General features: G+C 42.7%; 1 protein-coding gene across 5 annotated transcripts in view; it reads right to left on the minus strand.

The window, feature by feature from the left end:
* Nucleotides 1-6,294: 6,294 nt before the first annotated feature.
* LOC115194036 (protein O-GlcNAcase) overlaps nucleotides 6,295-24,995 on the minus strand; it is a 40,390-nt gene continuing 21,689 nt past the window's right edge. For all 5 annotated transcript variants that reach the window (XM_029753309.1, XM_029753306.1, XM_029753305.1 and 2 more), the window contains 9 exons: nucleotides 24,738-24,992; nucleotides 22,385-22,588; nucleotides 19,582-19,756; nucleotides 14,838-14,923; nucleotides 10,265-10,369; nucleotides 9,878-9,969; nucleotides 9,479-9,671; nucleotides 8,994-9,153; nucleotides 6,295-8,624 (listed from right to left, as the gene is read on the minus strand). In XM_029753309.1, coding sequence (XP_029609169.1) covers nucleotides 8,488-8,624; nucleotides 8,994-9,153; nucleotides 9,479-9,671; nucleotides 9,878-9,969; nucleotides 10,265-10,369; nucleotides 14,838-14,923; nucleotides 19,582-19,756; nucleotides 22,385-22,588; nucleotides 24,738-24,992 — 1,407 coding nt within the window. In that variant the 3' untranslated portion in view covers nucleotides 6,295-8,487. The remainder of the gene's footprint in view (nucleotides 8,625-8,993; nucleotides 9,154-9,478; nucleotides 9,672-9,877; nucleotides 9,970-10,264; nucleotides 10,370-14,837; nucleotides 14,924-19,581; nucleotides 19,757-22,384; nucleotides 22,589-24,737; nucleotides 24,993-24,995) is intronic.

Here is a 24,995-nt window from a genome sequence, read left to right on the forward strand (position 1 = left end):
TCCCTCACTGTAGAAGCTGTTTATCAGTCTCTCGGTCCCAGCTTTGATGCACCTGTACTGTCTCTGCTTTCTAGATATTAGTGGGGTGAATAGGCCATGGCTCTGGTGGCTGAGGTCTTTGATGATCGTCTTGGCTTTCTGGTGTCACTGGGTGCTGGACTTGTTGGACATAAAAGACTGTAAAAACACCAGCAAATCTGTTCCAAAGTATTCCCACACATAGAGATCTCTATGTGATTGCATACAAATGTGGGTATGGTTTGAAATTATTATGTTTTAGTCAAATATATCTGTTTGGGCTAATTGTCACACAACACAATGCCACAGATGTATCAAGTTTTTACAGAGCATACAATTAACATGCTGACTGCAAGAATGTCCACCAGAGCTGTTGCCAGAGAATTGAACGTTGATTTCTCTACTATTAGCCACCTCCAACATTGTTTTAGAGAATTTGGCAGTACGTCCAACCGGCCTTGCAACCACAGACCACGTGTAATCACGCCGCGTGTAAACACGCCAGCCCAGGACCTCCACATCTGGCTTCTTCACCTCCAGGATAGTTTTAGACCAGCCACCCTGATGAAACTGTGGGTGTGCTGAATAATTTCTGCACAAACTGTCAGAAACCGTTTCTGGGGCGCTCATCTGCTTGGTCGTCGTCCTCACCAGGGTCTTGAACTGACTGCAGTTCGGTGTCGTAATTCACTGCATCACAACTCCAGTGGGTCAGAAGTTTACATACACTAAGTTGACTGTGTCTTTAAACAGCTTGGAAAATTCCAGAAAATGATGTCATGGCTTTAAAGCTTCTGATAGGCTAATTGACATCATTTGAGTCAATTGGAGGTGTACCTGTGGATGTATTTCAAGGCCTACCTTCAAACTCAGTGCCTCTTTGCTTGACATCACAGGAAAATCAAAATAAATCAGCCAAGACCTCAGACAAAATTTGTAGACCTCCACATGTCTGGTTCATCCTTGGGAGCAATTTCGAAATGCTTGAAGGTACCACGTTCATCTGTACAAACAATAGTACGCAAGTATAAAACCATGGGACCACGTAGCCGTCATACCGCTCAGGAAGGAGACGCGTTCTGTCTCCTAGAGATAAACGTACTTTGGTGCGACAAGTGCAAATCAATCCCAGAACAGCAAAGGACCTTGTGAAGATGCTGGAGGAAACAGGTACAAAAGTATCTATATCCACAGTAAAACGAGTCCTATATCGACATAACCTGAAAGGCAGCTCAGCAAGGAAGAAGCCACTTCTCCATAACCGCCATAAAAAAGCCAGACTTCAGTTTACAATTGCACATGGGGACAAAGATCATACTTTTTTGGAGAAATGTCCTGTGGTCTGATGAAACAAAAATAGAACTGTTTGGCCATAATGACCATCGTTATGTTTGGAGGAATAAGGGGGAGGCTTGCAAGCCGAAGAACACCATCCCAACCGTGAAGCACGGGGGTGGCATCATGTTGTGGGGATGCTTTGCTGCAGGAGGGACTGGTGCACTTCACAAAATAGATAACTTCATGAGGATATATTGAAGCAACATCTCAAGACATCAGGAAGTTAAAGCTTGGATCGCAAATGGGTCTTCCAAATGGACAATGACCCCAAGCATTCTTCTTAAAGACAATGCTACCAAATACTAATTCAGTGCATGTAAACTTCTGGCCCACTGGGAATGTGATGAAAGAAGTAAAAGCTGAAATAAATCATTCTCTACTATTATTCTGACATTTCCCATTCTTAAAATAAAGTGGTGATCCTAACTGACCTAAGACAGGGAATTTTTACTAGGATTAACTGTAAAAAATTGTGAAAAACTGAGTTTAAATGCATTTGGCTAAGGTGTATGTAAACTTCTGACTTCAACTGTATGTGTACATTTATTTTGCAACGCTTACGCACGCGACCTGTGTGGTCAGCATGTGACACTGCATCGCAGTGCAAGCTGTGTTGCTACAGATGCTGGTTCAATACCCATGCTGGCCTCGACTGGGAGACCCATGAGATTGTAGATTTTTGGTTTCTCTCCCTCTAAAAACAGAAATAAATCATTCTAAATAACAACCTGGCTTTATTAACAAATTGGTAACAATGTCTCACCCCATGTTCAGGAATGGCCTTTTTCCTCGCTCATTTTACGTTATTTGAAAATGAAATCTCCAAAATATTGTTATTTGTTAAACAAAGCGATTATTATTAATTTTGAATTATAATTTTGGAAAAAGGTTTTCAAATACTTGTAGCCCGATTAGCAGCATAATCAAAGTGAGGACAATCGGCGATCTGCTGTATACTTATGGACTATACCTTTCCAATACTCCTCACGCCGCCTGAAACTCCACCCTTAACACAGTTACCATTCAAAAACGAGAACATTGTTGGACATTGTTTTCATCAAACCAGCTTCTTTATGGTGCTACCCATTCCAGGGTTAGGACCGTAACCACGAGAGGACTTGAAAATGAGCCGGAGCTGAGATGTATTTTGGTATGTTTATTTAGTTATGATAAACTTGGATTAGCTAGCACAACGTGCCATTGTAACACAGGAGTGACGGTTGCTGATAATGGGCCTCTGTACGCCTATATAGATATTCCATAAAAAATCAGATGTTTCCAGCTACAAAAGCCATTTACAACATTAACAATGTCTACACTGTATTTCTGATCAATTTAAGTTATTTTAATGGACAATAAATTGTGATTTTCTTTGAAAAACAGGGACATTTCTAAGTGACCCCAAACTTGTGAACAGTAGTGTATATATATAGTGTATAATATATATATATATATATATATATATATATATATATATATATATATACAGTACCAGTCAAAAGTTTGGACACACCTACTCATTTAAGGGACCTTCTTTATTTTTACATTTTTCTACATTGTAGAATAATAGTGAAGACATCAAAACTATGAAAAAACACATGGAATCATTTAGTAACCAAAAAAAGTGTTAAACGAATCAAAATATATTCTTCAAATTAGCCACCCTTTGCCTTGATGACAGCTTTGCACACTCTTGGCATTCTCTAAATCAGCTTTACCTGGAATGCTTTTCCAACAGTCTTGAAGGAGTTCCCAAATATGCTGAGCACTTGTTGGCTGCTTTTCCTTCACTCTGCTGTCCAACCCTTCGCAAACCATCTCAATTTGGTTGAGGTTGGGTGAGTGCGTTGATCATCTGACAGATCTGACACATTTCCACCGGTGTAATGTCCATTGCTTTACAGAGTTCAAGTAACAGACACATCTCAACATCAACTGTTCAGAAGGGACTGCGGGAATCAGGCCTTCGTGGTCAAAATGCTGCAAAGAAACCACTATGAAAGGACACCAATAAGAAGAAGAGACTTGCTTGGGCAAACAAACACGAGCAATGGACATTAGACCAGCGGAAATCTGTCCTTTGGTCTGATGAGACCAAATTTGAGATTTTTGGTTCCTACCGCCATGTCTTTGTGAGATGCAGAGTAGGTGAACGGATGATCTCTGCATGTGTGGTGTGTTGGTGTGGGGGTGCTTTGCTGGTGACACTGTCTGTGATTTATTTAGAATTCAAGGCACACTTAATGAGCATGGCTACCACAGCATTCTGCAGCGATACGCCATCCCATCCGGTTTGCGCTTAGTGGGACTATCATTTGTTTTTCAACAGGACAATGCCCGAAAACACACCTCCAGGCTGTGTAAGGGCTATTTAGGGATGAGTTGGACCGCAGAGTGAAGGAAAAGCAGCCAACAAGTGCTCAGCATATGTGGGAATTGAAAATCCAATCCATGAGGTCGAAAGAACTCTCCGTAGATCTCCGAGACAGGATTGTGGCGAGGCACAGATCTGGGGAAGGGTACCAACAAATTTCTGCAGAATTGAAGGTCCCCAAGAACACATTGGCCTCCATCATTCTTAAATGGAGGAAGTTTGGAACTACCAAGTGTCACGTCTGCGCCCGCTCCCCCTCTCTGGTGCTCGAGGGAAGCCAGGCGGCCCATCATTACGCACACCTGTCACCATCGTTATCCGCATCAGCGCTTCACGGGACTTACCTGGACTCTATTACTTTATTGATTGCCTCCCCTATATCTGTCACTTCCCCAGTTTCTTCCCCGTGTCTGCATTAAATATAGCAACTGGTATTATTACTGAACCTGTGGCTCACATTTGACTTGAGTCTCTTGACCAATTCCATACCCAGCATTTGGAAATCAGCTTATGTACCCCACTGGAGATCCCTCAGACGCTAATAACTATCATCCCATCTCCAAACTCCCTAACCTGTCCAAAGTCTATGAATCCCTAGTGAAATCACAGTTAAACTTCTTAATTGAAAAGAACATACTGAGTGGGGTTCAGTCTGGCTATAGATTGCCATAGCTACAGTTGTGGTGCTGTGCCCCAGTGTCAAATGACAAATACACTTGATAAAAAGCAACATTGTGCTGCTCTGTTTGTTGATTTATCAAATGCATTTGATTCATTTCACCATGAATTGTTGCTAGCTAGACTCAGTAACATTGGTCTCAGTGAATGGGCAATAGATTTGTTTAGGAACCATCTTTCTGACAGAACACAATGTGTATACAGTATGCTGACAATTACAAGTCTAGCTTTCTTGAGATTAAAAGAGGTGTGCCCCAGGGTTCCATTTTAGCTCTTGTGTTATTCTCAATTTTCATTAATGATCTGGGAAACGGAATGCAACCAGCAAAGTTGCATCTACAGTGCATTCGGAAAGTATGGATTTAAAAACAAAAATGTATCTACACACAATACTCCATATTGACAAAGTGAAAACAAGTTTAGATACGTTTGCTAATTTATTACAAATAAAAAACAAATAACTTATTTACATAAGTATTCAGGCCCTTTGTTATGAGACGCTAAATTGAGTTTAGGTGCATCCTGTTTCCATTGCTCATCCTTGAGATGTTTCTACAACTTGATTGGAGTCCACCTGTTGTACATTCAATTGATTGGACATGAATTGGAAAGGCAAACACCTGTCTATATAAGGTCCCACAGTTGACAGTGCATGTCAGAGCAAAAACCAAGCCATGAGGTTGAAGGAATTGTCCGCGGAGCTCCAAGACAGGATTGTGTTGAGGCACAGATCTGGGGATAGGTACCAAAACATTTATGCAGCATTGAAGGTCCCCAAGAACAGTGGCCTCCATCATTTTTAAATGGAGAAGCTTGGAACCACCAAGACTCTTCCAAGAGGTGGCCGCCCGGCCAAACTGAACAATCAGAGAAGGGCCTTGGTCAGGGAGAGTGACCAAGAATCTGATAGGTCACTCTGACAGAGCTCCAGAGTTCCTCTGTGGAGAAGGGAGAATCTTCCACAAGGCCAACCCTCTCTGCAGCACTCCACCAATCAGGCCTTCATAGTAAAGTGGCCAGATGGCTGTACACGACAGCCAACTTGGTCCAAAAGACACCTAAAGGGCTCTGACAATGAGAAACAAGATTCTCTGGTCTTATGAAATCAAGATTGAACTCTCTGGCCTGAACGCCAAGCGTCACGTCTGGAGGAAACCTGGCACCATCCCTACGGTGAAGCATGGTGGCAGCATTATGCTGTGGGGAAGTTTTTCAGCGGCAGGGACTGGGAGACTAGTCAGGATCGAGGGAAAGATGAACAGAGCAAAGTACAGAGAGATCCCTGATGAAAACCTGCTACAGAGCGCTCGGGATCTCAGACTGGGGCGAATGTTCACCTTCCAACAGGGCAACGACCCTAAGCACACAGCCAAGACAACGCAGGCGTGGCTTCGGGACAACTCTCTGAATGTCCTTGAGTGGCCCAGCCAGAACTCAGACTTGAACCCGATCGAACATCTCTGGAGAGACCTGAAAATAGCTGTGCAGCAACACTCCCCATCCAACCTGACAGAACTTGAGAGGATCTGCAGAGAAGAATGGGAGAAACTCCCCAAATACAGGTGTGCCAAGCTTGTAGCGTCATACCCAAGAAGACTCAAGGCTGTAATCGCTGCCAAAGGTGTTGCAAGAAAGTACTGAGTAAAGGTTCTGAACACTTAAGTAAAATGTGATTTCAGTTGTGTTTTTTTTTTTTGCAAACATTTCTAAAAAACAGATTTTTCTTTGTCATTATGGGATATTGTGTGTGGATTTTAGAATAAGGCTAACGTAACAAAATGTGGAAAAAGTCAAGGGGTCTGAATAATTTGCTAATGCACTGTAATAACTGTTACATGGTTGCAGCTGTTTCCTGATATGATTACTTAACTCGACACCCAGTCATATCACCTTTTCATGAGTTAATGTTTATTAACAACAATTTTCCTTTCACATACAAAGTGTACATTTTTAATCAATAAACTCCTCCCCACCAAAAAAAACAATGTATGTATCATCAATGTAGGCCTAGCAGATGCAGGAAGAAAAAGCAAAAAAAGTTCACAATAGCACAAGCAATGACAAAACGTCTGTTGTTATATAACACACACACTTAAGGAAAAGTAAATCATTCAATACCAGTGGAGAACTAGGATACATGTTGCTATTCTCTCTGGGAAACGTACTTACTTGTCCACCACAGAATACTAGTCCAGAGGGTGATGAGTTGGATGAATAAAGCAGACTAAAAGGACTGCAATCTAACTAGCTCAATGTTTAGACTCATTATAAACATTCAGGCTGGCAGAAGACAAAACCAGGTAACAAGGTATTCCTTTAAAAGCATGTTCGAATTGACATGTTTATGTAGGTAGTGTCCTAACCAGGAGAAGAGCAGCCTCTCAGTAGCTTGATATTCAAGTGCGTGCAATGTTGTATGATGTTGCAGATGGAAATGTGGCGTACACAGCCAACATGGTTCCTCATTTCTGCTTGGCATGGAATCACATCTGTTCTACATAGTATCTTTCTAGCTGAACGTTCTGTCCTCCTGGATAAGAAGCTGGTTAGTGGTTAATGTTCCTCACCGCATCTCGTGAAGTTGAGAAATAGAGCAGCTGTATTATAGAGGGAGTGCTGAAGTATCTAAGCGGTCTCGTCCTATTTTCACATTAGAAAATGATTGAGATGAGGCTCATCTCTCTTGGTTTAAGAGCCAGAGCACTGGATTAGTGACAAAATCTAGATGTTTTAGAGCGGATGGCTCACCTTTGAGGCAAGGTGCGTTCGTTTTAGCGTGCACCGGGAGGGTGGAGTTTGCCCATTTTAGACCATCCAGGGCACCAGGCAAGCTAAAATGAACGCACCCATTCTCATGTCCCCTTATGTATTTGTCAGGTGGATTGACAGTAGATAAGAGTGCATGATAATCCTCGGTGATCTACAGTTCAGTGCAATAGGCCCCTTGGAGATCTCCACAGGTACAAAAATCCTATTGAAAGGCAATACATAAACATAAAAAAGCACTGTAAAAAAGCATGGCCAAAAGCAAAGAGTTAAGGGAATAGACTGAGAACCACTTTTTAGTGGAAACATACATGACAAATTCCACATCTTCCTCTCTTCAAGGTTATTCATTTCTACTCAGGTGGGTTTCCAGAAAATAACTCTCTCGTTACTAAAGTCTCCTTAAGTTTCCTTGAACACTCAAACATACGCTTTCCTCTGCATGTATGTCACGTTTTAAGTAAACTATTGAGGAACCTGTAACACACCACAAAGAGACAAATGTTTTTTCACACTCGGGAGTTAAACTACAGTATAGGTGGAAGCATAAACCGCTCTTTACTCTGTAAGCTACGGGGACCACCTGTTCAAAGAGGCCCCTTTCTTCTTTTTTTTTTAAAGGCCCCCTTTTCCCTAACTTCCCCCTGTCAGCTAGGCCTATACCAAAGTGCAGTGTCAGGATATACGGCCAAGTCTCAAATCACTCCCTATTCTCTATACACTGCACTACCTTCAACCAGACAAAAATAATGTGTTACATTGAGAAGAGTGCGCAATTTGAGATGCAGTAGTATCTAAATACACCCCCTGACAGTGTCTGCGAGAGACAGACACAGACCCCCATTCGGCTGCTGACAGTCAGGTCACATGGTCTGAAAGGCTAATGGCACCTGGCCAGCTCCTACTTCATGGAGCCGCATGGGGATCAGTCACTGCCACTCCACTCTGGACACCAATGACAAGAGGGAAACCGTCCACCATAAACACACACGGCTTTACAAGGCTGCAGGCGACTACTTTGGCTCTTACAGTTTGGGATTCTGTTTCAATCCGGCAGAGCTCTGGGCCTCTAGTGGCAGCACAGTGAATCTGTACAAGCTGCTTTGTTTCTGATCACTATCTAAAAACAGGGATGCCTCTAGCCTTGTCTAGTCCAGTTGGTTGAAGTATAAAATCGTCAAGTATTGGTAAGTTTGTAAAAGTAACAGACAGTTTTCCTTAGCCCAGATGACTGAAGCTCTCTATACAGCTCCGTGGTTGCTTTGTTAGCCAGGCTGTCTCCGAAGCTGCGTCCCGTGATGTTGTCGTTGTCCTCAGAGGCTGCGGCCCATGATTATGATGTCTTTGGGGAAGCCCTCCATCTTGGCGACCTCGAAGCAGCCCAGCTTACTGTAGAAGTCTATCATCCTTTTGTCCGCCTGACGCACTTCACAGAATGCACCGATGGAACCTGGGGGGGAGAGTAAACAACAGATTAACAACATAAGTAAGTAACAGTTACGGTAACACTACTTAAAACCTGCTGATATGCTTTATGTAATGTTATAAGCATGTGTGAGCCTTAATGCACTATTAAAAGGCTAATAATGTCACGTCTCTATGTATGACTCAAAATGGCTGGCACTTACAGTTAGGACCATTACGAGATGATAATACAACATTACAATAAGTGGGTCCTACATGCTCATGATAACCATCCTTATGCATTATAATTGGGATGAAGTTTTCGATAGTAGATTCACAGATGGTTGCGAGGGACCATTCATAGATTAGCAAATGTGCTTGATTGATTGAGACAGGTTCTGTAGACACCACCTACCATTGGCCTTGAGGCAGGAAAGCAGGCATCCCATCATGCTCTTGGCCACGCTGGGATCGATGACCTTGGCATGGATGTCCATCTTAATGAGGGACGGGAAGTTGGAGAGGAACGACTCTGGGAGGCCCTCCTCCTCCTCATGGAAACTCAACATCATCTTCTACAGGAAGGAGAGAGAAATTGTGTGACATTTTAGTCATTGAGCAGACGCCCTCATCCAGAGAAACGTACAATAATACCCTTTCCAGGGGAACAATGCCCACCTGAACCGTACTGCGCTGGCTTGGTTATTTTCCTTTCACAGGCCAGTCCAGTACAGCTCTGATTGGCTCAGTTCAGTAGTGTGAAAGGGGTATTTGTGCATTTGACCAAAGTAGGTAACAGATATCATGTTCACTGCTCAGCTTATTTAAAAAAAAAAAGAAGAAGTGTCACAGTGCTAGAAAAAAAAAAGTGAAAGAAACTCAGTCAACCCAGTCTCCTACCTCAGCATCAGAGAGGTCCTTCTGGCAGTCAGGCTTGTTGTATTTCTCCTGCATGGAGGGGATCCAGCTCATCTTACACTTCTTGACGAAGGGCTTGACGTCCACGGTGCCCAGCGCGTAACCACAGATCCCCTCCTCATCCTCCAGGACAAACCCATAGTCTGGACTCAGGTTCAGGAACCCTCCTACTAACCTGGAAAAACATACTGTTAGTTAGGTATACTACAATTGAAAAGAAACTCCAGCACACCAATCATTTTGCTGCACAGATTTAATGAATATTTTTTTTTTTACCATTGTTTCAATCTCAATAGAACCTTCATTAGGGTGAATTGTCTCAGCTTCCATTTTTTTTTCAAAATAATGTTGGGCGACAACTAAAATAAAAAAAGTCCTTACCTGTCTCCTATGAGGTCTGGTTCCTCTCCACCGAAGGGCAGTTCCTCCACTCCTTCAGAGTACATCTCTCTGCAGATCTTATACACTGCATGCTGGAACACACACACACACACACACCAAGTTAGAGAGGACTAAGCACGTGGCATTTACAGGAATAGAGGAGACTGCTGACAGTCCAGGATGGATGAGCAGGCCTGCAGATGAGCCTAGAAACAGTATTTAAAAATGAGGACAGCTCAGATGGGAATACCAAAAGTGTGCCGTTACACCCAGTATGTTCAGCTAATCACTGAGTGAATACAGGAATCAGTGATCCAGAGGGGAATTTACAGTCACCCATACACACACACTGATGTAGAGGAAAAATGCTGTAAAAACTCTCCTCACCTCATCTTTAGGATAGCAGGGCCTGATGGAATAGATTTTGGATGTTGGCAGTGCGGGGGGAGGCTGGAAGAAAAGATCGTTTGCCCCGTCGATCGGCAAAAATCTCTGTCGGGGATCAAAAGAAACAGTTTCAGTCAAACTGACAACAGGCACTGGGGTCTCTGCATTCACCGTTTCAGACTCCTTTGCTACTGCTGGGACACTGTGGCACCAACAACAGCTGCATGTCAAAGGAAGGCTAAACCAGCCAATGGTCCAAGACTTACTGCTGGCTTCTGTGGCACTTTTGGCTCAACAGTGAACAGCAGCAGCAAATCATCACATCTGTTCTTATGAGAGCATAGTACATACAGCATGTTTTCTTTTTAAAAAGACAGGAATATGAGTTATAGGTGTATACTGGAAGAGCAAAGGCTTGGTCTCAGAAAAGGCGCTGCTGGCTAAAGGAGATGTTGCTGCTCCATTCCCTGTGTCTGGTCTAAGGCATCGCTTAGAGCTGTTGCGCTGCTCAGGGCCGGGCCCATGGCCCTCCTGTTGAGAAATCATGATGCTGGCGCTGACAATGAGACAAAACTCCAGGAGCAAAACACTATTCTAACATACAATGTCTAGTGAAAGTCTACGCAGCCCTTGCGCAATGTTCACATTTTGCTGCCTTAAAATAAAAAAATAAAAAACATTCAATTGGATTGAAAAGGTGGAATAGGTTGTGTACATCAGTAGGAAAACAAAGTGAAAGAAAAATAAAACATTTTCCAAATTAATAAAACCAAAAAAATGTAGATGCCAAGATTGCGTATGTTTTCACCCCCCAAGAGTTAGTACTTGGTGGAAGCACCTTAGGAAACCATTACAGCTGTGAATCATTTTTAATAAGATTCTACCAGCTTTGGACAAGTCCATTGTTTTTGTCAAAATTGCTACAGGTCAGTAAACTTGGTTGGGGATCATGGATGGACAGCAATATTCAAACCTTGTCTCTGATATCAAGCAGATTTAAGTCAGGACTGAGACTGGACCATTCAGGAACACTCAACAGCTATTGGAAAGTAATTCTGGTGTGTATTTGGCATTAAAATGTGTGTATTTTCCCACTGAAAAATCCAGGGTTAGGTATTCAGAAGACCGAGGCAGGGTTTCCTCTGACGTTTTATCTGAGCCCTTCTCCTTTTATATTTTTTTTAGATTGTGACAAACTCCCCAGTCCCTGACGGTGACAACCACACCCATAACATGATGCCACCACCACAATACTTAAGAAACACAGACGATAAACAGCATTGCATTCACTCCACATTACAGGCCTGTATGACAAAGTGAAAAGGAGGAATCCTGTGTTAAAAAAAATCCAATCCAAATCATCCATTCTGTTTGCATCAAGGCCGTTAATAAATACTGCAAGACAACACAGCAAAGACAATAACTTCTGCTCCTAAATTTAAAGAAAAACAGGTTTGGGTCAAATGCAATACAACACAGAGTGAAACCCTATATTTGGTGGCAGCATTAAGTTATGGGTATGCTTGTCATTGTCAGGGACTGGGGGAGTTTGTCAGGATCCCAAGAAATATGAATCGGACCAAAGCCCAGGTAAAAAGTTGGAGGAACACCCACCTCAGTCTTCTGAAAACCTAGCCCTGCGATTGATCTTTTTCAATGACACACCAGAATGTCTTTCCAAGAAGTGTTGAGTGTTCCAGTCTCAGTCATGACTTGCATTTGCTTGAAAATCACAGACAAGGTTTGAATATTGCTGTCCATTGTCTTTAATTTTTCTTTAACTTTGAAAATGTGTAGTAGATTGTGTAGATTGGAGAAGAAACAAAAATCTAATTTAATCCCTTTTTTGATTTCATTTTAAGGCGGCAAAATGTTAAAACTGTGCAAGGGGTGTAGATTTTCATTAGTGACAGTATATTAAACATCAGATACAGCTGAACACCAAGTCTGAAACCAACAGGACCCTGAACAACTTCTACACCCAAGCCATAAGACTGCTAAATAGTTAACCAAATAGCTACCCGGACTAACTGCATTGACCTTTCTTGCACAAACTGACTTATCACATATGCTGCTGCTATCGTTTACCATCTGTCACTTTATTCCTAGCTATATGTACATACAGCGCATTCATAAAGATAACTTTTTCCACATTTATGTTAAAGCCTTATTCTAAAATGGATTAAATCGTTTTTCTCCCTCATCAATCTACCCCATAATGACAAAAAGAAAAACAGGTTTTTAGAATTTTTTGCACATTTATAAAAATACAAAAACTGAAATATCACATTTACATAAGTATTCAGACCCTTTACTCAGTACTTTGTTGAAGAACCTTCGGCAGCAATTACAGCCTTGAGTCTTCTTGGGTATGACACTATAAGCTTGGCACACCGGTATTTGGGAGGTTTCTCCCATTCTTCTCTGCAGATCCTCTCAAGCTCTGTCAGGTTAGACGGGGAGCATCACCGCACAGCTATTTTCAGGTCTCTCCAGAGATGTTCGATCGGGTTCAAGCCCGGGCCAGTCAAGGACATTCAGAGAGTTGTCCCGAAGCCAGTCTTCTGTTGTCTTGGCTGTGTGCTTAGGGACATTGTCCTGTTGGAAGGTGAACCTTCTCCGAGGTCCTGAGGCCCTGGAGCAGGTTTTAAATCAAGGATCTCCGTACTTTGCGGCGTTCATCTTTGCCTCAAGCCTTACTAGTCTCCCAGTTCCTGCAGCTGAAAAACATCACCACAGCATGATGCTGCCACCACAATGCTTCACCGTAAGGATGGTGCCAGGTTTCCTCCAGACGTGACACTTGGTATTCAGGCCAAAGAGTTCAATCTTGGTTTCATCAGACCAGAGAATCTTGTTTCTCATGGTCTGAGAGTCCTTTAGGTGTCTTTTGGCAAACTCCAAGCGGGCTGTCATGTGCCTTTTACTGAGGAGTGGCTTCTATCTGGCCACTCTACCAAAAAGGCCTGATTGGTTGAACGCTGCAGAGATGGTTGTCCTTCTGGAATGTTCTTCCATCTCCACAGAGGAACTCTGGAGCTCTGTCAGAGTGACCATCGGGTTCTTGGTCACCACCCTGACCAAGGCCCTTATCCCCCGATTGTTCAGTTTGGCCGGGCAGCCAGCTCTAGGAATAGTCTTGGTGGTTCCAAACTTCTTCCATTTAAGAATAATGGCGGCCACTGTGTTCTTGGGGACCTTCAATGTTTTAGTACCCTGCCCCAGATCTGTGCCTCGACACAATCCTGTCTCGGCGCTCTATGGACAATTCCTTCAACCTCATGGATTGGTTTTTGCTCTGATGTGCACTGTCAACTGTGGGACCTTATATAGACAGGTGTGTGCCTTTCCAAATCATGTCTAATCAATTGAATTTACCACAGGTGGACTCCAATCAAGTTGTAGAAACATCTCAAGGACGATCAATGGAAGCAGGATGTACCAGAGCTCAATTGAGTCTCATAACAAAGGGTCTGAATACTTATGTGAATAAGGTTTCTGTTTTTTAATTTTAATACCTTTGCAAACATGTCTAAAAAACTGTTTTTGCTTTGTCATTATGGGGTATTATGTGTAGATTGAGGAAAACAATTATGTAATCAATTTAAGAATAAGTCTGTAACATAACAAAAAGTGGAAAAAGGGAAGGTGTCTGAATAATTTCCAAATGCACTGTATCTACCTACATTACCTCAGACCCCTGCACATTGATCGGTACTGGTACCCATTGTACATAGCTAAGTTATCATTAGTCATTTTTTAATCTATTATTAATTGTATCATTACACGGTTTACTTTTCTATCTCTCTCCATTTTCTTTCTCTCTGCATGGTTGGGATGGGCCCTTAAGTAAGCATTTCACTGTTTACGAAGCATGTAACAAATAACATTTGATTAGATTTTTATTTGAAGACCAACCAAGTCTTTTAAAAATCAACTACTACTACAAAAAAATAAAAAGTTTCCAACATGGGATATCTGATCTTAGTCTAGGAGTATCGTGTTTGCTCATGGAGTTTTTTTGTTGTTGAGTGGGCGGTGTCACTTGCGTTCTCGCTGGTGCTGCGATGCATACCCTTGCGTATGCAAAGGGTAGAATTTTGCACAAAGCTTTTCCTGCAAATAAATGAGATGCCATGGAAATCTAACCCTAGCAATGCCACGCGGAGAATAGGCAGAATGCGTGCCCCATGGAAAAGCATCATCTCTTCAAATTTTCTGGAACTTTAGGATTAGAAAAACACTGCCTTGGAGGGACTCCTTCAGCTTTTTATGGTGTCAGTTCACCCTTTCCCTTTTCAGACTGATCGGACCATACCAGATGCTGGTTGGACCAACGCCTCCAGAAACTCACAGGCACACTGTCGAAGACATGGACTTTTTATAAAAATTCTCATGATTCAGTGGTATAACCCTTCCTAGTCATGATCAGCCCACCTTAGACAGACCAAACCCTTTTACATCTGCTGTGCGCAACAACCACTTTCTCTTCAACACAAAACCCGTAATTCATTTTCTTTACTAGCATTACAAACAGTTTTATAATCTGTGAAGTCAGTGCGTAAGCAAATACCTGGAACTCTCCTGCTAGACCGCCCCTAAAGGCCCAAGGCTCTTGGTCTCCACTAAGGAACTGTGCAGTGGCCTGACTACGGCACCCTGTTAGGAGCACACAGCGGCGGAGGGACACAACATTACCATGGGGACCAGAGATAAAACGGGACTCACTGACAGGTCGCAGGTGGGGGGGGGGACGACGACTTTGGAAAATAATGATAACCTATCACTCCAAAGAAAAGAAAATGCTTTTTAAATTATATTTAAAAAAATATTATATTCGTATGAAAAGGGTTTGGTTGGACTTTGGGCTCGAGCAACTAAAGCTTACTTTGGTGTTTCTCAACTGGGAGGAATCATTGAGGTCATAAAGCCTGAATCAATTCGACAGTCGGATTCTGGTTCACTTGCAGTGAGAACTTCCAAGTCATTCATGCTCTAACTAGCCTAATCTGACCTTAGATCAGTGTCTAGGGGTAACTCGTCCTACCGTGTAAGCTTCAGCTGCCGTTGCCCCCCAGCACCTCATCTGAAGTCACATTCTCATCTAACCTGCCTCATCACATGACCAGGGAGCAGGACTCAAAACAGGAAGAAAGAGAGGACAACTGGGAGAGGACAGCTCTGTGCAAAGACAAAACTAAAAGGGGTGCAAAGTTCAGTGCACCTCAAGTGCTCTCTTGATTGGAGAGTACCTACTTTGGTGTTGGCACGCCCCTCCGTTCTTACAAGAGCAACCTTGAACCTACTATTGTCAGTCACACCTTTCAAACATATGAATGATTGCCATTGCCATCGTTGGTTGCTGTGCCTGTGAAGCACACAAAAAAGTGCTATAGAGTAAGATCACATTGATAGACGATCCCAAACCTGGTGATGAGGTCTCCTGTCATGTGATGAGACAGACACAGTGCGAGAAGAGGACAAGAGAGTCAACGCTCCTGCTATAACATCCAGTAACAACCTCACCCTGACACCTAGAACACTTCCTCTGATGAGGCTGGCTCCACTCAGCATACAGATGCATCCACAGGGAGGAACTCACAGCTACCTTTCAGGTGCTTGGGAGTAAAGCACCACCACATGCCATTTGTTGATACCAAATAATTATTGGAGACACATATCTATGTAAACAAAACAGTTATTTCACAGTTCTGTTTGTCTCAGTGCATCACATTGCAATGCAAGTTGCTAGTCGCTTTCGTGAACAAGCGACCAGTCACTTTCAAAATGTGGTGTGTACTATAGTTAGCACCCCCAGACTACGAGAGACTAACATTCTGAAAGCCAGATGTGAACTCCAGTGTGTAGGTGCATCCAGTGCTGGTTTAAGCCTCTTCCATGAAAAGGCCTACTTGTAAAAACAAACATGTTAGAGAGAAATGAACGCTGTCAAAGAAAATAAGACCTAAAACATTAACGTTTATCTCCCGCACCTAAAGTTCGCTGCGCAAAATGTGACTGTGCTCCATCACCCATATCAAATATCCTGATCTGATATGAAAATCAAAAACAATAACCAATCAGAAAGGTGGCCTGCGCAGACATTGGCCAGTGGTGATCCACTAGCAGTAGAAACTGGTACTGAGGATTTGTCCATCTGCAAACGGTGAAGGGAGAGAACAGTAGAAGATAGTCATTAGTAAATGTGTCTCAGTAACAACACCAGGGAGGAGGTGGTAAGACTGACTGCCGGCTGCACAGCTACAGACCAATAAGGGGACGGATACTTAGAACATAGCTCTTTGATCGGGCCTCGAGCGCGGTGTAGTTATAAAAGAGAAGCGTGACAAGTTGTCTACATACCAACTGGTTCACCGGATGTGGGAAAGCCTTTAGATTGCTTTATGTTCTGGTCTAGCTAGCCCACTGCTGGTCACGCTTTAGAAAGACAGACATCCACTAAATTCACTGAAAGACCTACAAAATGGTCCTCTAGCGTCTAAATTGTTATACTAGTTTAAGGCTTCATAACGCCGTTATAGCTTCGATTTAGCTGTAGTTCTGCCAGTGTGAGTTTGCTGCCTGCTGTGTACTGTATAGGTTAGAGGTCTCAGCTCTGGACAAAAACCTGTGAATGAAACATGGTTATTGTGTAACATACAGGCCATGCTGGTGCTTCAGGGTTGATCAAAAGAGCTTCCAATGGCTGCAGAAGACCACTCACAGAAATGTTGTTCTACCCGTATCAGGGTGCATTCAGGATCCCTGTCTGGTTGACTCATTATCAAGACATGTTACATGCAGATGAAGTGTGTCTGTGGGCACATGTGCGTGCATGCATCCTTGAGTAGTGTGTGAGTTGGAGTGATTTTAATTTCAAGGATTATGGGCTATGATACAGCTAGAAGAAAGTATTCAGTAGAGGCTAAGCACTGACACTGGTACACAGTAGGCTCTGCACTGACTTTGCTGACCTCTGCATTAGTCAGTCATTTTATGAAATAAATACAGATCAATAATAAAAAAATCAGCTCAGATATTCGATCACCATCTTTGTTCATGCACCAGAATGGCCTTTCACTGTCAGTCACCTCGCTCTCCAAGCTCACAGGCATGCTACGGGGTGGAAGTGGGGGGAGTTACCCTTGCGTCCCACCCCCCAGACACAGGCTGGCAGCAGGTTCTGTCTCTGTGTGTGTGAGAGAGAGAGAACGCAGCAGTCACCACACACAGCAAGCAGCAGTAGCCCATCTCTGGACCTGTCACTACTGATACTGACAATTCACTTAGTTGTGGTGGACCAATTCATTTAGGGTTACTGTAGGGGGGACTAGCAGTGCAAGCGGCATTCAGTTAGTCAAAGTAAAATCAACAAATCAAAAGGTGCAATAAAACAGAATAAAAACAACAATTGAAAAGCAATGTAGCAGATGTCGATATCTGTCGCTGATGGATATATAGGCTAAGCCGAAGTTATCCTAAAACTAGCTGGAAGAACTGATAATAAGAGTGAGTCTGTCTGCTCTACACTCACCTTGAACACAGGTGAAAGGCGACAGAGGTGAAATGTTGCATTGCCAAGTCCACAAATATGCTTAATCATCTGTTAAGCAGACTGGAGAGTGGGCACTATAGATACAGCACATGTTCAGATGATTCATTAATATGTGCATGACTAAACTACCAAAGACTGGATTTGGCAGATGAAAGATCATACTGTTGCAGTATGAATCTTATCATGGAGAAACTGCAATATGGCCAAACACACATCTTTAATGCTCATACAGAAGCTTACCAAAATGATATTCTTCCTTTGTGTATGTATTGAGCTTATCTAAACTAACCATGAGACTTCACCATGAAGCTTAAAGACTTGACATATTTTTCCCATACCTACAGTACCAGTCAGAAGTCTGGACACACCTATTCATTCATGGATTTTTCTTTATTTTTACTATTTTCTACATTGTAGAATAATAATGAAGACATCAAAACGATGAAATAACACACATGGAATCATGTAGTAACCAAAAAAGTGTATTTTAGATTCTTCAATGTAGTTGGCTGCTTTTCCTTCACTCTGCGGTCTAACTCATTCCAAACCATCTCAATTGGGTTGAGGTCGGGTGATTGTGGAGGCCAGGTCATCTGATGTAGCACTCCATCACTCTCCTTATTGGTAAAATAGTCCTTACACAGCCTGGAGGTGTGTTGGGTCATTGTCCTGTTGAAATACAGATCACTGCACCTGTACCTAGCCCATCTGTAAACAGCCCATCTATCTACCTCACCCCCTTACTGTATTTATTTTATTTATCTTGCTCCTTTGTACCCCAGTATCTCTACTTGCACATTCATCTTCTGCACATCTACCATTCCAGTGTTTAATTGCTATTTGTAATTACTTTGCCACCATGGCCTATTTATTGCCTTATCTTACCTCATTTGCACTCACTGTATATAGACTTTTTGTTTTCTTTTTTCAACTGTATTATTGACTGTATGTTTTGTTTATTCCATGTGTAACTGTGTCGTTGTATGTGTCAAATTGCTATGCTTTATCTTGGCCAGGTCGCAGTTGCAAATGAGAACTTGTTCTCAACTAGCCTACCTAGTTAAATAAAGGTGAAATAAATAAATAATAGACTGACTAAGCGCAAACTAGATAAGATGGCGTATCGCAACTGGACAATGACCCAACACACCTCCCGGCTGTGTAAGGGCTATTTGACCAAGAAGGAGAGTGCTGCATCAGATGACCTGGCCTCCACAAATCACCTGACCTCAACCCAATTGAGATGGTTTGAGATGAGTTGGACGGCAGAGTGAGGGAAAACCAGCCAACAAGTGCTCAACATATGTGGGAGCTCAGCATATGTGGGAACTCCTTCAAGACTGTTGGAAAAGCATTCCAGGTGAAGCTGGTTGAGAGAATGCGAAGTGTGTGCAAAGCTGTCATCAAGGTAAAGGGTGGCTACTTAGAAAGAATCTCAAATAAAATATATTTTGATTCGTTTAACACTTTTTTGGTTACTTCATGATTCGATATGTGTTATTATATAGTTTTGATGTCTTCACTATTATGATACAATGTAGAAAATAAAAATATTGTAAAAATAAAGAAAAACCCTGGAATGAGTAGGTGTGTCCAAACTTTTGACTGGTACTGTATGTGTGTTCTATGTCCTACACTTACTGTTCTGCTGCTCTGAGAAGTCGGAGTCAAGCTGTACCGTTCCAGGTGTCCATACCGTACATACCTATTCAGTGTATGTGTGTGTGTGTGTTTGTGAGAGAGTGTGTGTGTCCAAGCGTACCTAGCCACTGGACAAAGGACTTGACCATGGACATGATGCTCTTGATGTCCCAGATGTAGGGGTAGAGGTCATAGAGGATGGTGCGGTTGGCTGAGTTAGACAGCCTGGTGAACATCTGGATGACCGAGCAACACATCTCCTCAAACCTCTCCGCCCGGGACTGCCACTCCACTACCTGGGGGACAGGAAACAAGGTGGTGTTCATTAGGGCACATAACAGAAGGGGCTATGATGATTTATGTTTAACTGTGTAATCGGCGATTAGGGATGAAGACCGTCATGAAAATAAAAGAACCGTCAATTTAATTTCAAAAAGTCGATAAACTTTACCCAAACGCAGCAAAGTAAGCCCGGTTTAGGTATAACAGACGATATAGACATGACGAGGAAAAGCTAGGAAGTTTTAGAATTTTGTGTTGTGGAACGAACAGCTGACTGAAGACGGGACCGCCGGGCTTTAAAAAAGATGACACACGCAGTTGTCTCCAGTCCAGAGTGGAGATTTATCTATTATTATTATTTTTTAAGTGGGCTATTTGAAAGATTATAACTGTGACCTTGGTCACATGACTGTCATTAGTCCTACTAATGAACATGGGCCAGTTGAGACTCTTTTAAAAGACATATCCAATGGTAACATGGTCACTGACAGAACTCATCCACAGCCTTGGACAGAACTAAACGTATCGACATGACAAAACTGTCATCTCTGTGAGGTGACTTTCCAGTGTGTGTGGCCACTGCATGGATCAAGTTTCGGTGTTTTAGACAAACATCTCAATGGCTGCTTAGAGATAGTACACAACCACCTGTGGTAAACCGTGGGGTGTTGGGTTGAGCGTGCAGAGATTAACACAGAGACTGGGAGGTTTTAGTCAGCAAACAACTTTACTAGGCCATAAAATAAACATAACAAAGAAAATCCCATAGGTTTGGCTCAGTCCTTCTTCTCAGCTTTGGTTCTGTGTCGGTCTCTCCCGCGGTGTGCCACAGTGCTGCTTTTATGTGGCCTCCACAGCTGGTTGGCACTTTCCCCTAATTACCTCCACTTGGAGCCATCCGTGTGCCCAGCTCGTGTACTCCCAGCAGAGAGAGCCAACATTGCAGCACGTACCTCCCTTCTATTACCACTCCCCGGGGTAGACCTCTCAGGATACCACACACCATTTTGTACCGCAGTCATCACCACCATCAACCATGAATACTTTTCAGCTCTGAATATCAGAAAAAAATGACTAACAAGATTAACATAAAGAGAATCTCCCTCCTCTCTACCAATACCTGGGTGGCCTGGAGGTTAAAAGCGTTGGGCCAATAATTGGAAGGGCGCTGGTTCAAATCCCAGAGCCAGTGGAATGTGGAATAATCTGCTGTTCTGCGCACCCGCTGAAATCTAATTAGCATAATAATAATAATAAAGGCACACCTGTCTATACAAGGTCCCACAGTTGACAGTACATGTCAGAGCAAAAACCAAACCATGAGGTCGAAGGAATTTTCCGTAGAGCTCCGAGACAGGATTGTGTCGAGGCACAGATCTGGGGCAGGGTACCAAAACAGGTTCACAAGAACATACTGGGCTCCATCATTCTTAAATGGAAGAAGTTTGGAACCACCAAGACTATTCCTAGAGCCACTTGGCCAAACTGAGAAATCGGGGGATAAGGATTTTGGTCAGGGAGGTGACAAAGAACCCGATGGTCACTGACAGAACTCCAGAGTTTCTTTGTGGAGATGGGAGAACCTTCCAGAAGGACAACAACAATCTATGCAGCACTCCACCAATCTGGCCTATATGGTAGAGTGGCCAGACGGAAGCCACTCCTCAGTAAAAGGCACGACAGCCTGCTTGGAGTTTGCCAAAAGACACCTAAAGACTTTCAGACCATTAGAAACAAGATTCTCTAGATACCTTAGTGTTCTTGGGCACAGGGACTATGGTGGTCTGCTTGAAACATGTTGGTATTACAGACTCGGACAGGGAGAGGCTGAAAATGTCAGTGAAGACACTTGCCAATTGGTCTGCGCATGCTCGCAGTACATGTCCTGGTAATCCGTCTGGCTCTGCGGCCTTGTGAATGTTAACCTGTTTAAAGGTCTTACTCATGCCTGTCAATGCAAAATAATCATACTCCTATGCATTCTGCCTACATCAAAACCTCGTTTAGGTATGTTGCATTGAAAGTGGCTAATATTGCATTGATTCGATCACAATTTCAACAGTAAAGGGAAACATTGATATAGTTAAATAACAGGGAAAACTCTAGAAAGTTGATTGAAGTTCAATCTCGTGCTTCTCTACGTAGGCTGACATTACTTCTGCGTAGCTCCCCCGGGACTACCGCGCAGAGGGAACCATTGCCCCCGGTACCCAAAAAATGATAGATAAATAAATAACATACTGTTTAGTGCCCAAAAAATGTAATAAATAACTAATGTTTCCTGATCTTTCTTATATCTCTCAGATATAGGACAGACAGTTCAAACTTCCTACTAATTGTTTTTCCAAGTAGCGAATCTGTTATTCAATGCATTTGTACTGGCTAATAGCAGTGAGGCCAAAAATAATTTACATTTAAAAATATATATATTATTTTGATACTTCAAAGGGTCTTAAAATTCTAAATCAAATAGCAAAATGATCCTTGGTATGACACTCTTAAAACAATTCCATATAGCTTAGTAGAACCCCTCCCTCCCTCTGCTTAGACAGGGCTTAAGACTTTTATGGGTTAAATGCGGAAGACACATTTCGGTTGAATGCATTCAGTTGTGGAACTGACTAGGTATCCCCCACACCTACCTTCTCTGGCTCCTTGCCCTTGCAGTCGACACCGACGGTGCTGCAGTTAGCCCGTAGCCAATTGAACTCCTTGAGCATGTGTAGGGCCTTGGGTCCGTACTCATAGGGCAGGTAGAAGAGCTCAGCCAGCAGGGTCAGGTCCTCCAAAGAAAGGGACTCAGCAGTGTACAATACCTTCTCATTGGGACCAAGCACAAAAACATCCTGAAAGACAAACAAATGTAATTGTTTAAACATACAATTAAATTATGTAAGTCACTTTGGATAATCTGAGTAGCTTTGTATGTAATTGACGGACACACACACGGGTTAAAATACAATTTTAGGTATTTCAATTACTTTCAAAGACATTTGTATGTACAGTGCCCTCGAAAAGTATTCAGACTGATTGACTTTTTCCACATTTTGTTCCTTTACAGCATTATTCAAAAATGTATTAAATAAAAATCCTCAGCAATCTACACACAAAATGAACAGGTTTTTCATTTGGCAATTTTTTTTTTTTTTAAGAAATACTTTATTTGCATAAGTATTCAGACACTGCAATGAGACATGAAATTGAGGACAGGTGCATCCTGTTTCAATTGATCATCATTGAGATGTTTCTACAACTTGATTGGAGGCCACCTGTGGTAAATTCAATTGATTGGACATGATTTGGAAATGCACACACCTGTCTATATAATGTCCCACAATTGACAGTGCATGGCAGAGCAAAAACCAAGCCATGAGGTCGAAGGAATTGTCCTTAGAGCTCCGAGACAGGATTGTGTTAAGGCACAGATCTGGGGAAGGTCACCAAAACATTTCTGCAGCATTGAAGGTCCCCAAGAACACAGTGGCCTCCATCATTCTTAAATGGAAGAAGTTTGGAACCATCAAGACTCTTTCTAGAGCTGGCTGCCCGGCCAAACTGAACAATCAGGGGATAAGAGCCTTGGTCAGGGAGGTGACCAAGAACCCGATGGTCACTCTGACAGAGCTCTAGAGTTCCTCTGTAGAGATGGGAGAACCATCCAGAAGCAATCTCTGCAGCACTCCACCAATCAGGCCTTTATGGTAGAGTGGCCAGGCGGAAGCAACTCCTCAGTACAAAGGCACATGACAGCCTGCATGGAGTTTGCCAAAAGGCACCTAAAGGACTCTGACAATGAAAAACAAGATTCTCTGGTTTGATGAAACCAATATTCAACTCTTTAGCCTGAATGCCAAGCGTCACATCTGGAGGAAACCTGGAACCATCCCGACGGTGAAGCATGGTGGTGGCAGTATCATGTGTGGGGATGTTTTTCAGCGGCAGGAACTGGGATACTAGTCAGGATCGAGGCAAAGAGGAACGGAGCAAAGTACAGAGAAAGATCCTTGATGAAAACTTGCTACAGAGCGCTCAGGATCTCAGACTGGGGCGAAGGTTCACCTTCCAACAGGACAACAACCCTAAGCACACAGCCAAGACAATGCAGGAGTGGTTTCTGGACAAGTCTCTGAATGTCCTTGAGTGGCCCAGCCAGAGCCCGGACTTAAACCCGATCAAACATCTCTGGAGAGACCTGAAAATAGCTGTGCAGTGACAGTCATCATCCAAACTGACAGAGCTTGAGAGGATCTGCAGAAAAGAATGGGATAAACTCCCCAAATACAGGTGTGCCAAGCTTGTAGTGTCATAACCAAGAAGACTTAAGGCTGTAATTGCTGCCAAAGGTGCTTCAACAAAATACTGAGTAAAGGGTCTGAGTACTTATGCAAACGTGATATCTTTTTAAAATGAGCAAACATGTATATTGTGTGTAGATTGTTTTTCCCCCCTCATCAATGTAATCAATTTTAGAGTAAGGCTGTAACCTAATAAAATGTGGAAAAAGTCAAGAGGTCTGAATACTTTCTGAAGGCACTGTATATTCCTTCCTCCCATTCCTCCAGCCAAATCACAGGCAGGCCTTTGCAAATATGAGCAAATATGCCATTACATGCAGCATTATATTATACACTGAACAATGTGAAGTTAAATTAAAATGTGTTGAATTGAGTAGAAGTGTGAATTTCAGTGACAGGTTTTTGCATAGCACATGAGCAGAACGTTTAGAAAACAGTTTTTTTCCCCTCCGTGGTATCATTAGTAAAATGTTGGTGTCGTGACAACACTACTCCCATAATGTATTTGGAAATAGACTATTTATAGGAATTGTTTTGAAAACACTCAAATTCTAATAGAAGTAGTTGATTAGGGCCACATCATTTGAAAATAATCATTGAAAATACTCAAATACACAGAACATAAGAATTTAAATAACAAATAATCAATTAATTACACATGTATATGAACCCAGGACTGACACACACACAAACATCTTACCTGTTTGAGCTGTTCGTCTGTCTGCATGGGGGCCATGTCAATGTCCTCCTCTGGAGACTTGGACTCAGGAACTAGGACCTCCCTGTCTGTGTCCATGGGCTTCAGCTCCTCCACCATCTTGTCTAAAAGGACTAGGCTGTTCTTGGTCTCAGTTTCAGCCTCAGCTACAGGGTCTGGCTCTGGGTCCGTCTCATATGGTTTCTCCACAACCATCTCCATGGGCTCTTCGTCAGACTCCTTCTTCTCAACATCCACCTG

The sequence above is a fragment of the Salmo trutta genome, chromosome 5 (assembly GCF_901001165.1).
Source record: "Salmo trutta chromosome 5, fSalTru1.1, whole genome shotgun sequence".
In the NCBI taxonomy this organism is placed as follows: Eukaryota; Metazoa; Chordata; class Actinopteri; order Salmoniformes; family Salmonidae; genus Salmo; species Salmo trutta.